Source organism: Phacochoerus africanus, chromosome 16 (assembly GCF_016906955.1).
Source record: "Phacochoerus africanus isolate WHEZ1 chromosome 16, ROS_Pafr_v1, whole genome shotgun sequence".
Taxonomy (NCBI): Eukaryota; Metazoa; Chordata; class Mammalia; order Artiodactyla; family Suidae; genus Phacochoerus; species Phacochoerus africanus.
This window is the reverse complement of record NC_062559.1, coordinates 25626142-25641052: the sequence shown is the minus strand read 5'-3', so window position 1 is coordinate 25641052 and position 14911 is coordinate 25626142. Positions and strand designations below refer to the sequence as shown.

The following is a 14911-nucleotide window of genomic DNA, read 5'->3' as shown; positions in this document are numbered from 1 at the left end:
CAAAACCATGCAGTTGCACCTTCTAGACCAATTCCTGCTCTCTCACTCCAGAAGACAACTAACCGAATGCAGTTTGGCTTTTTGGATTGTGTGTTATTATAGAAGAGCCTTAACAACTTGTGCTCGAAATGCTTGGTTATTTCCAAAGACATCTCCTTGACAGATTGAGGCTATTAAAATTGTGTCCTGTGCTGACCCAGTTCCATGCTGGTTTTCTCAGCACACATGGGTAAGAGCTGGCCCTGTCAACTGACAGTTGGAGGTTCAGAGCAGCTGGCCTTGTCAGCTGCAGCCTCAGCGAGGCACTTCAGTTGAAGCAGCCATCTGTAGCTCGCACAGGCAATGGAATGCATGTAAGACTTTTGCTCCAGCTTGCCCCACGCACGGCCTTGTTTTTACACACTAACCTTCCTGACCTTCTCTCACGTTCCCTGGGCAGGTCTCGCGTGGACCTCGCTGGGCTGCTTTTCCTTTAGCGTGGCTTCTAAGCTGATTTCTGGAACATGCAGTGTCTCCTTGCTAGGCACCCTCTGACTAGGTAGATTCCGGCAGAGCTTTCGGACGTGGGAACTGGGCACATAGACTGAGATGCTTGGTTGACGTGAAGTAAGTAATCCTCATCCAGATTTGCAAAGTACCTTTTATGAGATGGACATTTCCTTATAAACTGTAAGCTCTCACGCTCGGGCAAGACTGATTTCGAAAACTGATTTTTTTTAAAGAAGTTCCATGAATACTTAAACAATGCTGGACTAAATATTTGTTGATTTTTCCGATTAGGCCTATGGTCAGATTTTCTACCAGCAAATGATAGAAGAATTCAGAAAGAAACACGAGAGGGGACGGACCTCTTCTTCATGAAGAGTCCGTTATAAATGCCCTGAGGTTCAAGCCTTTGAGTATCTCTAAAGATAAAGCAGCAGTTTTAGTTAATTAGTTTCAAAAAGGGAAGGAAAGAAAACAAAGATCCAGAAAATTCTGTTGCTGTCAGTATCATTAACTGAGCGTTGACATCTGTACAAAAAAAAAACTGTGCTGCTGACTTTCTTACACCTTCAATCCTACCAGACTGTAAGCTTCAGGAGGACAGGAACTGTGTTGGATTCACTGCCTTACTCGCCCAGCTTAGAACAATGTTTGATACATAATATTCACTTAATTAATATGTGTTGAGTAAATGGAGATGTTAAAATACTGTTTATTCCTAATCACAGGTCTGCGAGGTGGCTACGATATATCTGTTTTCTACTTAACAGATTTTAAAGTTCAGAGAGATTGAGTAATTCACCTGCGTTCACTCATGTCTGTGATTGGCCACTACTCAGGCAGTTTTAACTGTCAAAGTGGGCAACCCAACCTCCACATCCTAGACTGGAAGCAACAAAAATAGCTGTTGCCATAGTAAGGCAGACTTCTCCAGACTCTTTCAGAATACTGTTTACTAACCTGAAAGGCAATAGATGTTCATGTAAGTTCATCACTAAATGAACCAGGACACACTATTTTTCAGGCTCCTATTCTTCATCTGAAAAATAGTGAGTCTAGATAATCTAATCCTATGCTGTAGATTAATCAATTAGGTAGAAATCTAAAAGTCTTCTTCCCTGTCGGTCTTAAAATACCATACACTGGGTGGCTTAAATAGATAATTATTCCTCACAGTTCTGGAGGCCGAGAAGTCCAAGATCAGGGTGCCAGCATGGTTGAGTTCTGGTAAGAGCCTGCTTCCTGGCTTCTACCAGCTGCCTTTTTTCTGTATCCCCATAAGGGAGAGGGCTGGGGGAGAGAGAGCTCTAAGGCATCCTCTTCTTATAAAGACACTCATTCCACCACGGGGCCTCCACCCTCATGACCTCATCCAGACCTGATGACCTCCCAAAGACTCCACCTCCTGATACCCTGAGGAGGAGAGTTAGGGTTTAAATATGTGAATTTCAGGAGGACACAAACACAAGGTCCACAACACTGTCTGTTCATCTCAAGGCGAATTATTAGCAACTCTGCAAAGTCATGGTAAGAAAAAGAGAAGATCATTTCTTTCCATCTGATGGAGATGATGTTACACAGTCTGAAAAGAAAGACCTGTGTGCAGATCAGGTGATCCCAGCAGAGACCAGTCAACTGGCTGCTAGGCAGGAAGGGCTTCTTTTAGTGATTCTTGGGGTCCAGAGGCGTCTTTCAGACCTGCAAGCTCAGAAACTCAAAGTTGCCAGCACATTGGCAATCATCCCACGGAGTCTGTCTTGTTTACTAGGATGCTGATTTATTCTATACACAACAGAGAAGGCTTGTACATTTTTAGCAGAGGAGCAGTGCAATCAGAATTAGAAAAACCGTCCTGCAGCAGTACGGAGACTGCTTCCTACGGGGAGGAGGAAATGGGTATGGATGCTGGGGAGGAGGTGGCTCTTCAATGGAAAAATTCCATCATGCCACACTGAGGAGGCAGAGAAAGTAAAGAATATGCATAGAATAATCCCATCAATGTAAAAACCTAGTGCTAAGAGTAATGAGCCCTTAGGAGTCATTACGTAAGTGAGGGGAACCAGGGGAGGCGTGGGCTGGTGACAAGATTGGCTATATATTCTGCCAGGCCCAGGGCAAAGTGAAAGTGTAGGACCCTGTGTTCAATATTGATGAAGAATTTTGAGAAGGCAAAGGCAGAACAGGCAACCAAGCGCAGACCCTTCTACACACAGATCCTGTGTGAATGTCCAGGAAGCCAGTTCAGAGAGTAAATTATGGTTGACCAAGTGTGGAGAGATCTTTTTTTTTTTTTTTTTAGGGCTGTACCAAGGCATATGGAAGTTCCCAGGCTAGGGGTCGAATTGGAGCTACAGCTGCCAGCCACAGTCACAGCCACAGCAATGCAGGATCCGAGCCACGTCTGCAACTTACACCACAGCTCACAGCGACACCGGATCCTTAACTAGGGATCAAACACACATCCTCATGGATTCTAGTTACTTCTGAGCCATAATGGGAACTTCCCAAGAGATCTTTTTTTTTTTTTTATTAATGTCTTTTCAGATTTTCTTTTTCTGTTGGATCTCTTCTAATATTTAACTTTTTTTCTAATGTATGCATTTAAAGTTATGTTTTCTTTTCTTTCTTTTTTTACATGTTTAAACAAAGAGACCTTTTTAAATGTAGGTTTCCTTCGCCATCTGCATGTAGCGCACTCCTGGAGTTCCCGTTGTGGCTTAGCGGTAACAAACCCAACTAATATCCATGAGGACATGGGTTCAATCCCTGGCCTCACTCAGTGGGTTAAGGATGTGGCGTTGCAGTGAGCTGTGGTGTAAGTGGCAGATGCAGCTTGGATCTGGTGTTGCTGTGGCTGTGGCGTAGGCCAGCAGCTATAGCTCTGATTCGACCCCTAGCCTGGAATTTCCATATGCCACGGGTGCGGCCCTAAAAAGACAAAAAAAGTAGAGTGTTCCTATGAAGGCTTTCTTAAATCGGAGTGGAGGGAAGAGTGCCCCCCATTTACTGAAAAGTTCAATTTCAATACTTTTCACTTATGAAAGACCTACATGAGTATCTGTTTTCGCTAACTAAAAGAACTCCAAAGAGTATTTTCACTTTTAGAAAAAAGTCCTTATTCTCCTAATCTAAGTCTTTCATAAAAGCGAAGTGGCATAAATTGAACTTTTGGAAGGCAGGGGTTATATTACCTTTATTTTGACAACATGTATGCACCTTGCTTTATCTAAAGGTCTATATTTTTAAAAGTTGTGTAAATTGGAACTAGGGCAGAAGCAGTGGAAATGCAAAGAAACTGAGAAAGACATTTATATTCAGAATCACAGAACTTGGTCATATGCAGACTGGGGACTCATACACCACACAGCAGAGATAATTGTGTAAATGTTCATGATTCAACTGTGAATAGCACTTATTTTAAGCAAGCTCAACTTATGAATAGTAGTTAGTTAGCAAAAGGTTTTCCCTCTACATTGATTTTTCATTTTCCCAAAGAAAAATATAAACATCTTTCATTACTGACACAACTAAATTCTCGTCCTACCCAGAACTCTTTATAATCACCATTCTCTTTCAAAGACAAATGCATGTTAAAGCATAGAAATTTAAAAAAATAGAAAAAAAGAAATGCAAATATTTTGTTTTAGGAACACCTGATACACTGAATTTGGGTGGGGGGTGGGGGGCAGCAGAGGGCTCTTTTTGCTATGTCAAACATCCAAAGAAAGAAACATTGCATATATATGTTATGTTTGAATGATATTATGCAGAAATTCACTTTGCAAATGCGCAAAGATGGCAGGGTGTAGTCGGAGCCTCAGGCAGGCACTTCGGAATGCAGAGATTTGTTTTTTTCCTTGAAGGCACTGGAGTAACTCTGCTGCCCCCCATGAGGAACCTTGCAATACCAGTTACCCCTGACACATTGTCACCGAGTAGAATCCAGCCCATCACTTAACAAACCTAAGCCCAGAACACTTTTTTTTTCACTTTCGGGATGTTGCCTTGTATGTTTAATCACCTAGCTTGTGTTGAGCCAAGAATCTGGGCACACCTAGAACACCATGATCTTCCAAGGTGCTAAATTTCTAGTAAGAATGCAAAGAAGAGAAGTGATCATTATAATGTAGCATGATCATTGCAAAGCTTGGGCGAAGCACAAACCTGGCACCTGACCCGGACTGGAAGGGTCTGGAAAAGCTGCTAAAAGAGCAAGTGCCTGAGCAGAGTAGTGTTGGTGGGTAAAGGCAACCTACCAATCACACGACTTTGAACTAGTTCCTTTGAACTACAAAAAAACCATAAAGATCTCATTTTTGTATCAGAAGAAACTACAATGAGGGTCATATCACTCAGGCTTAGTGCTTTCTCTGATTTTTCTCTTCCTGGAGGGACAGAGACTCAAGGTAACAGACAGTGGGCGAACCAAGCAGGTGAGGTGTGTCCTGCAGATGATTCTGAGTTACTCATTTTCAGTGTGCTCCAATTTATGCCCTCTTATCATGTAAAAGTGGGGACATATCTCAACACACAGTTTCAAAAGGTATAGCACTTTTACTCATCGGAAGACTTTCCATTAATATGGAAAACTCAGATTTGTTACAGTGAGAATCTGAAAATGTTACTTTAATAGTAGTACAAATATGTTGTACTACAAAAAAACAAACAAACAAGCAAACACAAACCACAGAACTTGATTTTAAATCCCAGTCAAAGCAAGCTTTAAGGGACTGCATTAAACTGAGTTATTGTTCTCCAAAGAATCAAATGAAAAGGCAACAGAATTTGACGGGGCCAGTGAGAGTTAGTGGAAAGTGAGGCCTTCAAACAGTTCTGCTTTCTTTAGAATCTCCAAGTAGTCATTTCTCTCCATTGAATTTCCTCATGTTATTACAACCTCTTACATCTTTTTACTACCACTTCACATTGATGAATGGGAGACTCTGCTTGGAAACGGAGGCCCCCTGTGGGGAAGGAACAAACACAAATCAGTAAGGATTTAAAAGGGTTCAGGAGTTCCCATCGTGGCACAGCAGAAACGAATCCGACAAGGAACCATGAGGTTGCGGGTTCGATCCCTGGCCTCGCTCAGTGGGTTAAGGATCCCGCGTTGCCCTGAGCTGTGTAGGTCACAGAAGCGGCTCAGATCCTGCATTGCTGTGGCTCTGGCATAGGTTGGTGGCTACAGCTCCAATTAGACCCCTGGCCTGGGAACCTCCATATGCCACAGGTGCGGCCCTGAAAAAAGGTCCCCCAAAAAGACAAAAATAAATAAAAATAAAAAATAAAAAGGGGGTCAAGTTTCTGATAACTTTGACCAGGAATGTCACTGAATTCAATGTCATGTAAACAGGACTGAACTTTTTATACTTCAGCCCTTTACTTCGGGGAACAGGAGGCAAATCTCCGAGGAAAGATGGTAGCAGGGTTTCTCCGCAGACACTTGTATGAGTTTCTTTGGCATACTGGTTCGCATCTGGAGGGCAGGTAAATGTGAGGCCCCTTTTAAACTCTAAATTTATCCAAATATGAGTTATTTCATTTGTAGGCTTTTGTAGCTATGTATAGGTTTTGTCATATACAATCATGTTGAATCAAAGCAAAATCCCTTGAAAAAGAACCACCTATGTTTTCAATTATACTCTGACACACGTCTCTAAATAGATACACACCTCTTCCTTAATAAACTTTGAATGGAACTTTTATAAAAATTTACCAGAGCATAGCTTTGTAATCACAGTGAGAAAAACATAGGAAATAGTTTAGAAATGGGATGATGAAATTTACAACTGAAAAAAACTGAGGAGCCTGACCAAACCAAATGAAACAAGCTTTTATTTTGTTTGTCAGTTGAAAACACAGTTCGGTATTTAAACCAGTAATAAAATGTCTGAGAGAAGAGTGCAATTAAGAAAGGGAAATATAAAAAGGCAATATTTACTGAAAGTATTTAAACTCAGCTGTGAAAACAGGAAATGTAACTTACATTTTTAAGCAATGTTTGCAAGTTAAGTAGTGTCTTGGACTTAAAGGTGTTTACATATTTGAAGTATGCCCTTTTTACGATAATATGTTCTGACAAATATGTGAATTCCATTATGGTTACACAATTCGCTGTTGCTTGTCAGTTTCAATAAAAACAGGGTGAATAGAAAGAAAGGTGTGTGCCTGACTCTAACCAGGAAAGGATGGCTTACACATAATGCCTACAATCCAGAGGGAAAGGCAAAATAAACACTTTCATGCTAAGCAGCTAGAAGGTCTGTGTCTAGGTAATACTGTTCAGTTGTTTGTTTTCCTTTTTTGCCAAATTTCACATTTGAGAGTGATTTGCCTAAATGCCCATTTTCATTTGTTCTTGACCCCAAAGAGCAATTTCGTTGTTCATCTATAGGCAGTTTAATCAAAATGCATCCCTGAAAAACATGCATAGCAATCGTATTACATTTCACAGAGAGATGTTTTGTTGAGCTAGATTTTTAGCCTGCCCAAAACATCATTAGCCATCTGACCATGTCAGCTTCATATTAGAACTGAATCACACCATACCTTACTTAGAAATGGGCAGGTATCTTATGAGAGGACTGGTGCTCAATCCTGGGGCTCATCAGAACCACTGCAGAGCTTTCTAAACATAATGGGCTGTTCTTGGCCCCAGACTACATGTAATGAATAAGATTCCACTTCACTTTCATTTTTCTTTATTTACCACCATGAGAGCTCTCCAGTAAGCAGGCATTGCCTAGATTAACAGACAAGTAATTCTTATATAACCTCCCCTCTTGGAAGGTTCCAGTGGGTTCCTGTTATCTGGCTGAGTCCTGTGTTGGCATCTGCATGCGCTATGTTGGTTCTGAAGAACTATCCCTGTCTCTGTGAATGTTGAAGCCAGAACCTATGCAGAAGGAAAGAGAAGAAGATGGGAAATGATTTTAAATGAAGGATTTTTTTTTTCCCATCCATTGATTCTACATATACCCACCTCTTCCCCAGCTTCAGCAGATCAGCAGAATCTGAGACGTTAACAAGCTACCTTGATACTGCCTCAACCCAGATAGCTGCCATTGCTTCTCTTCATTTCTTTATAACTTGCTTTGCTAACTATGTCCTTGTTAACTTTGCTGATGCTGGAGAAAAGAGGTAATGGAATAAAATATGTGCATGTTTAAGGACCATCATCATTAGTTCTTTTTATTCCTGATGAAATAAAATGAAATGACAATCATTTTGTGGTATGTTTTGATCAAAAGCTCCCAAGTCTTTGTTGCACTTTTACTAAGAAATGCTATTTCTTGCTATTATTTGTCTCAGGGAACCAGTTTCTCTTAGAGTAGAAGTTCTTTTATGCGTCACGCAGACTATAAATTTAGCCTGCATATACTTCATGCTTTTGCTAATTCACAGATGGAAAGTCTGAATCTAGGGTTGAGTTGTTTTCCCCAGAAAGGCTTCACCTGTCGGAGAATGTGGTAAAGACTAGCTAAGTGTTCATCAGCCTCATTTCCTCCTCTTCTGGCACAGAGCTTGACCACCTTTCTCAGTCTCCCCTGAAATTACGTGCATGATGGTAGGACTGAGTTCCAACCAATGAGATGTGAGCAGCAGTGATGTGCCCAGCCCCCAGGGTGGACCTGTAGGCAACCTGGCAGCTCTTTACTCTTTCCCCCAACTGGCCATCAATGCCCAGTGAGTTCTAGGGAACCATGGTTGAGGAGGGCACAGCCTATTCATCCTGGGACCCTGAATGACCTCCCCACCCATACCTGCCTGGAACCACCTGGACGGTTGTATTGAGGGAGAAATAAACTTCAGCTGTGTTTAGGCCACTAGACATTTGGGGGCTCTCTTTGTTAATAGCACTTCGCCTATCCCACCTAATACAGACTGTATAATGTTGAGACATTGGAAATGAAAATAAAGATAATCCATTTCATGTTTTTTTAATAAAATTATTTTAAATTAAGCCCAAGATTTGGCAGAGATTAAGAACAGGATGTGCTTCTAGGTCCTGGGGTCCATGATGGTGTGAAAAAAGTAGAAAAAATTACCAACCCCTTCATGCTTTTCATTGACACCCTGCCTGCTGAGGTTGGAGACTAGAATGGATCCAAAACTCTTCTTTGTCTCCCACTGATGAGCTGAGGTCCAACCTCTCATGACACATCTAGACACAGATGGTTCTGCTCCTCTCCAGAACCCACTCTGGTAGAGCTAGGCTCCCTTCGTTGCACCACAGGACCAGAAAAGAGATACTGCACAGGAAAATGCAATTCAGTCTTTGGAATAAAGTTGCTACTGGAATCCAAGATATGACTAATGGTATTCCTGTGATGGGTTTATTGAACCAATACTTAATCCTGACTCTCATAGGCCATTGTTCTACAAAAGTAGAAATAAAATTCATTTAAGCTGATTATTGTTACACGAGTTTTCAAAATGTTTTCAGACAAATGGATTTATTTTTTATCACTGCCACTGTTGCTGCTTTTGTTTTGATTCACATTAAAAGCCAATATTGGAGTTCCAACTGTGGCACAAAGGGATCTGCAGCATCTCTGGAGTGGTAGAGACACGGGTTTGATCCCTGGCCCAGTGCAGTGGGTTAAGGATCTGGCTTTTGCCTCTATGAGGATGCAGGTTCGATTCCTGGCCTCGCTCAGTGGATTAAGGATCTGGTGTTGCCACAAGCTGCAGCATAGGTTGCAGATGCGTCTCAGATCTGGTGTCGCCAATGGCTGTGGTGTAGGCCTCAGGTGGAGCTCCGACTCCACCCCCAGCCTGGGAATTTCCATATGCTGTAAGTGCGGCTATTAAAAAATATATATATATAAAGGAGCAAAAACTGTCATGATATCGCCTCTCCAAAATAACCAGGGCTTTTTTATGCGTCCATATGTTTTACTTTTACAGAAATGCAGTAATATTTATAAAATTAACTGAAATGTCCCCCATCACAATATATCCATATTATAATATCATTGTTAAAAGATTCAAAGAATTCAAGTGTATGATTATACCTTAATATAATCAATCTGATAGACTATTCCAGTTAATATTGTTTTTAAAATATATTTTCAGAGGTCCCATTGTGGCTCAGTGGAAACAAATATGACTAATATCCATGAGGATGTGAGTTCAACCCCTCCCCTCACTCAGTGGGTTGAGGACCTGGTGTTGCCATGAGCTGTGGCGTAGGTCACAGATGTGGTTTGGATCTGGCATGGCTGTGCCTGTGGCTTAGGTTGGCAGCTATAGCTCCCATTTGACCCCTAGCCTGGGAACCTCCATATGCTGTGGGTGCAGCCCTAAAAAAGACTAAAAATAAATAAATAAATAAAATCTCATTAAAGTCATTTAAGATGATGCTATTATTTCCCCCACTTTACATATAAGGAAATGAACCCATGAAGAGGTCACATAATTTGTCTGGATCATCGAGTTAATTAATAACAAGACTAAAGATTCTGAAACACAACTCTTTGCCTTGGCCTCCTGCCTTGTAGACTGCATCGTCATACAACAGAAAAGACTGGAAATCTAGAAAAAAAATTTTTTTCTCTCAGTTACATGCAGCTTCTTGGATTTTCTTAAACCTCTGGATCCCTCTCCGTAGCCCACAATACAGACACCCACTTAGTGGCTGCTGGGAGGTATACCTGGAGGGATTGCGATGAAAAGAACCCATAAGAAAAAAATCCACAGTGGCAATTTAGTTGAAAAACTAGGTTTCAAAGGTCCTCTACTGGTATCAAGAGCTGAATTGCGTTTCTCATCAATCAAATTGTTGAAGTCCTAACTCCCAGTACCTCAGAATGTGACTGTATCTGGAGATTGGGCCTTTAAACAGGTAATGAAGGCAAAATAAGGCTGTAAGGGTGGGACCTAATCCATTGTGATGGATGTCTTTATAAGAAGAGGAGATAAAGACACAAAGACTCACCTGGGAAAGACCAGGTATGGATGCAGAGAAGACAGCCATCGACAAGTCAAGCAGAGACACCCTCAGAAGAACACAACCATTCAAATGCCTTGATCTTGGACTGCTATCCTCCAGAATCATGACAAAATTAATTTCTGTTGTTTAAGCCACTCCGTCTGTGGTACTTTGTTATAACAACCCTAGCAAACTAATATAAATGGAGTTGGATAATTACTAGTCTCTGAAATTAAAAGCTTTCCTAAGCATTCAAAGTTCCCTTTCAAAAATCAGAAATCTGGACCAGAAAAACCAAACGGAAGTAGTGATGGGGCAGATCCAGTAAGAAGACTCTCAAATTATTTCACATATTATTACTGATTACTAGTGTTTCCCGAATTATCTCATACTGGGATTTTATTGCCCCAAATGGAACTTGACCAAGAGGATCAGTGATTGGGGCTTCAATAGTTTACGTTATTCAGCTGAACTTGATGATGCTTATAATAACAGTATTGGATCCGAAGGCATATTCTCTAGGAGAATGCCTTCTGGATTTCTTCACACAGCTGCTTAAATACACTTACCGTGGAAAGAACAAACCTTGCAGAGTCTCACTAACTTCACACTGGGTGGATGAATGCAGTAGTGCCTGAGAAGTAATGGCACGACTGCTGTTCAAATCAGACAAAAATACGTTCGTGACTAATGCAAAGAGAAATCTCAACAGAAAGGAAAACAAACAACAACAACAACAACAAACAAAGAATGAATTAAACCTTATCCAAAAAGATTAAAAGGGATTGTCTCTAACAAAAGTCCCTTGACTTTCAATTCAATATTTTTAAAATGCATACAGAACACTATGGGGGAAATTCAAATTTAGAAATTAACCTTGACTCTAACCTCAAATACTTCTTGATACGAGAAAAAAGATACAGACGCACATAGCCATGATTTCATGTAGCCTTTGATGAAATCAGTAATGGAGATTTTTAAAATGTAATGAAATCACCGAGGACAGAGAAGGTCACACTGGTTGGGGCATTGGACAAAAATCCGCAGGGAGGGAGTTTATGTCAAGTCTGAGGTTGTGCAGCATTTACACAGGTGGGTTTGCAGAGGGAGGAGCTTTCTAGGCAGATGGATTAGCACAAAGGAAAACAGATGTTGTTGAGGGCAAATCATGTTCAGTGAAAAAGTAGGAACCTGACCTGCTTACTTGAAGGCAAGCGCTGAGAGGATGGGGCCATTGACCCTGCACTTGGAGATAAAGGACTTGGACTTGAGTCCTGTGTTCCCCATTTACTAGATTTATAACCTCAATCTCTCTGAGCCTTAAATTCTTCATCTGTGAAATAGAGATAATGATTCACACTTCATGATTATGAAGATTTAAAGTCAGTAGCATCCTGTGTAAAATTTCAACCTGGTAAAACCTGACATGTCGAGTTCTCTTGTGGGGCAGCAGAGGCTCTGGTCACTGCTGTGGCATGGGTACAATCCCTGGACCCAGGAAATCCCACATGCCATGGATGTGGCCAAAAAGTAAAAAATAAAAAATAAAAACTGACATGCAATAAAATTTCAGCAAATGTTAACTGATCCACAGGAGTTTAGACTTGATTCTGTGGAACATAGGGAGCTGATAAGGTTTTTGAGCATGAAAGCAAGATGACTAGAAAGAGACATCTGGAAGTTTCTGCCAGTATTACTGTGTATAGGATGGATTAGGGCGCCGCCATTGTGCAGGAAGCCCAGTTAGGCGAGTGTTAACAATAGCACACCCTTGAGGCAATCCGAGCCTGAGGCAAGGCTGTGCTGGTGGGATGGGGAGCAGGCTGATGGATGAGAAGGCTTCTGGAGCAAATGGCATGGCGATTTGCACCCTAGCACATAGACTGCTTTTCAGAAAATCAGATTCCGGTCCTGTGGCTTCTTTCTCAAGTAATGGCTCGACCTCTATCAAGCTTGCTAACCTCTCTAGATTCCTAGTTTTCTCATCTATGAAATAAAGAGATTGGAAAATCTTGTAGTATTGTTACAGCACTAGAATACATCATGCCTCTTTGAATCAGTAACCCTTGTTAAGCTGATTAGCTTAGAAAGTTAAGTGCATAAAGAAGGTAGAAAAATTAAAGATAGCCTTAAGAAAGCAAAAAGCTGTAAACATGAGTTAGTGGGTCAGTAGACGATGTCACTACTAGGAATATGGGAAGAGGAAAACGAACAAGTTGGGGGGAGGATATGATTAATGTTGCTCCTAACAGTTTAAAGAGCTGACCTTCAATTAGATTTGTGGCTTTTTTTTTTTTCAATAGATGGTCTCTTTTATCATGTAAAAAGCAGATTTGAAAGCAAATGTTTTTATCTCTAATTCATAGATTCTTTTCATTGGCGATTCAACCAACAGAGGGATAATGTACTACCTGATTGAGAGATTGAATGACACCTTGCAGGAATGGCAGAAAGTGCATGGCACAAAATTCTATCACAATGTCAATGGCGGGAAGACGCCGATCAGTTATTCCTACTATCCCCAGTTCTGGATAAGCCCTTCATTGAGACCAACATTTGAAAAAGCACTTGAACATCTCTTGCAAAGGTACGACGGAACTATTTTGGACTAAACAATGCTGCCACGTACTGATGTTTTACTAGTGGCCATAATTGTTCACTGTATATCAAATATGCTGAAAAGCCTAAATACCAAGTAAAATGGCTGAAAACGAGTTGGAAGCGACAAGGAGGTCCTATGATCAGGATGCCAGATATGGTTCAGCGAAATGTGAGGCAGTGCTGTTAAAATGTTTACCATCTGTTTCAAGGCAACATGTGTTGTTTTTCTTTCTGGATTTCAGATCACGTCCCCTGGAGAATACGAGCCAGACGGTATTGGTCGTTGGTGGTGTTCAGTGGCTTAATTCCAATCACCTGCAAATTATTCACAAGGTCTTGAAGAGGTAAATTTCTGCAACACTAACTGCTATGAGTATTCTAAGTTAAAAAAAAAAAAAAGTCACTCTTGACGTGACTGAATTTTATCAAGATTGTATTTAAAGAGCAACTCGTAATTTAGAATCTGGTACTTAAAGTCTAGTGTAAAATGTTTCAAAATACTTTTGTATCTCACAACATGGCTCTTCAGCATCTGAATTTACATTTGCTGTAGATCAAATCATGTCCGCAGACACCTAAAACTCTACACACACACACACACACACACACACACACCTCACCTGGTGTATGTCGAATATATAAAATGAGAATTTAGTCCTATATGCCAATTCACACATTTGAAAGGAATTCCACTCTACATGCCCATGTAGACATGGACATCTAAAAATGTAATCAAAGTTCATGACTGGAGCTCTGATCATTTCACAGGGAAAATTTACTCAATATCCTTGTGATCATCAAAACTTTGGGAATTGGATTTCATCTGCCAGTGGATGGAGTACATTTCTTAACACAGGTGAGCCCATTTTCTCCAGCCCGTGTGAATGTCACGCTTCCTTTGAGGGGCTTTATTGGTGTCTGAAAAAAGATCCAAAAGGCCCTACGTAATGTTGAGCAATTTTCATAAAATTGTGATTATGGATTATGATGACAAGTCAGCTGGAAGTAAGGGCACTAGACTCATAAATAATGCTCTGAGTTCCTCAAAGAAGGCGGGGTGGGGGGAGGGTGCCAAAGTTTGAAATAATAGAGACCAGAGGGGTAGGAGGTCGTTATGCTTTACGTGGCCCCTTCTGTCCCTAATGTTTCATACGCCTTTAAAAAAGCTCATGTTGAAGCCACGGAAGAAATTGCCAGAGTCAATCTATACTTTGGGAAAGCATGGCTTTGGGGAGGATGATTTCTGACTGATTGCTTTCAAAAAGCATCTTGAAGTAGTTTCCTCCATCTTTTCTCTGGTGAGATATTCATAAATGAAAGGCGTTAGAGGCCTCTGACCGGTTCTTATAGAGGACAGGAAATTGAGAGTCTCAACATGGAATAGAAGTCTCAGAAAAGAAAGGAAAGACAGCTTCTGTAGGTAAGTGAACCAGCTACTCTTGTGCAGCAAGGAAGCAAGGAGGGGTTACAGATGGCAGGTTTGTGGGCAGTTGCTCAGGGAACTTGGGGATCACTGGGAAGTGGGGAGACTGGAAGCTGTCTTTTAATATGTAAATCGGGTGGAATTTATTTTTGTGTCAGTTTTGAGCGCTCCTAGCTTTTCTCCAGCACAGATGAAAGGACCCCCTTCTCCTTTCTCGAAACCTTGCCTGCCTGGCTTCCAGATCTGTGCAGTAAAACCAGGGAATGGGTAGAAAGTGGCCCAAGTAAAACCTCCACATCCAGCCTCTTGGAGTCAGGAAGGGTTGAGGTCATTTAAAGGGGGTTGAGGCATTTAATTTCTATTTTATTTTATGTGTTCATTTTTGGCTGCCCCACGGCATGTGGAACTCCAGGCCAGGCATCCGATCCGAGCCACAGTCGTGGCCTAAGCCTCGCTGCAGCCACGTG

General features: G+C 41.3%; 1 protein-coding gene across 4 annotated transcripts in view; it reads left to right on the top strand.

Annotated features, from left to right (window-relative positions):
- The window catches only part of CPED1 (cadherin like and PC-esterase domain containing 1), a 281780-nt gene that overhangs the window by 245384 nt on the left and 21485 nt on the right, over positions 1-14911 (top strand). For all 4 annotated transcript variants that reach the window (XM_047763880.1, XM_047763881.1, XM_047763879.1 and 1 more), the window contains 3 exons: positions 12787-13007; positions 13264-13365; positions 13790-13877. In XM_047763880.1, the coding sequence (XP_047619836.1) occupies positions 12787-13007; positions 13264-13365; positions 13790-13877 (411 nt within the window). The remainder of the gene's footprint in view (positions 1-12786; positions 13008-13263; positions 13366-13789; positions 13878-14911) is intronic.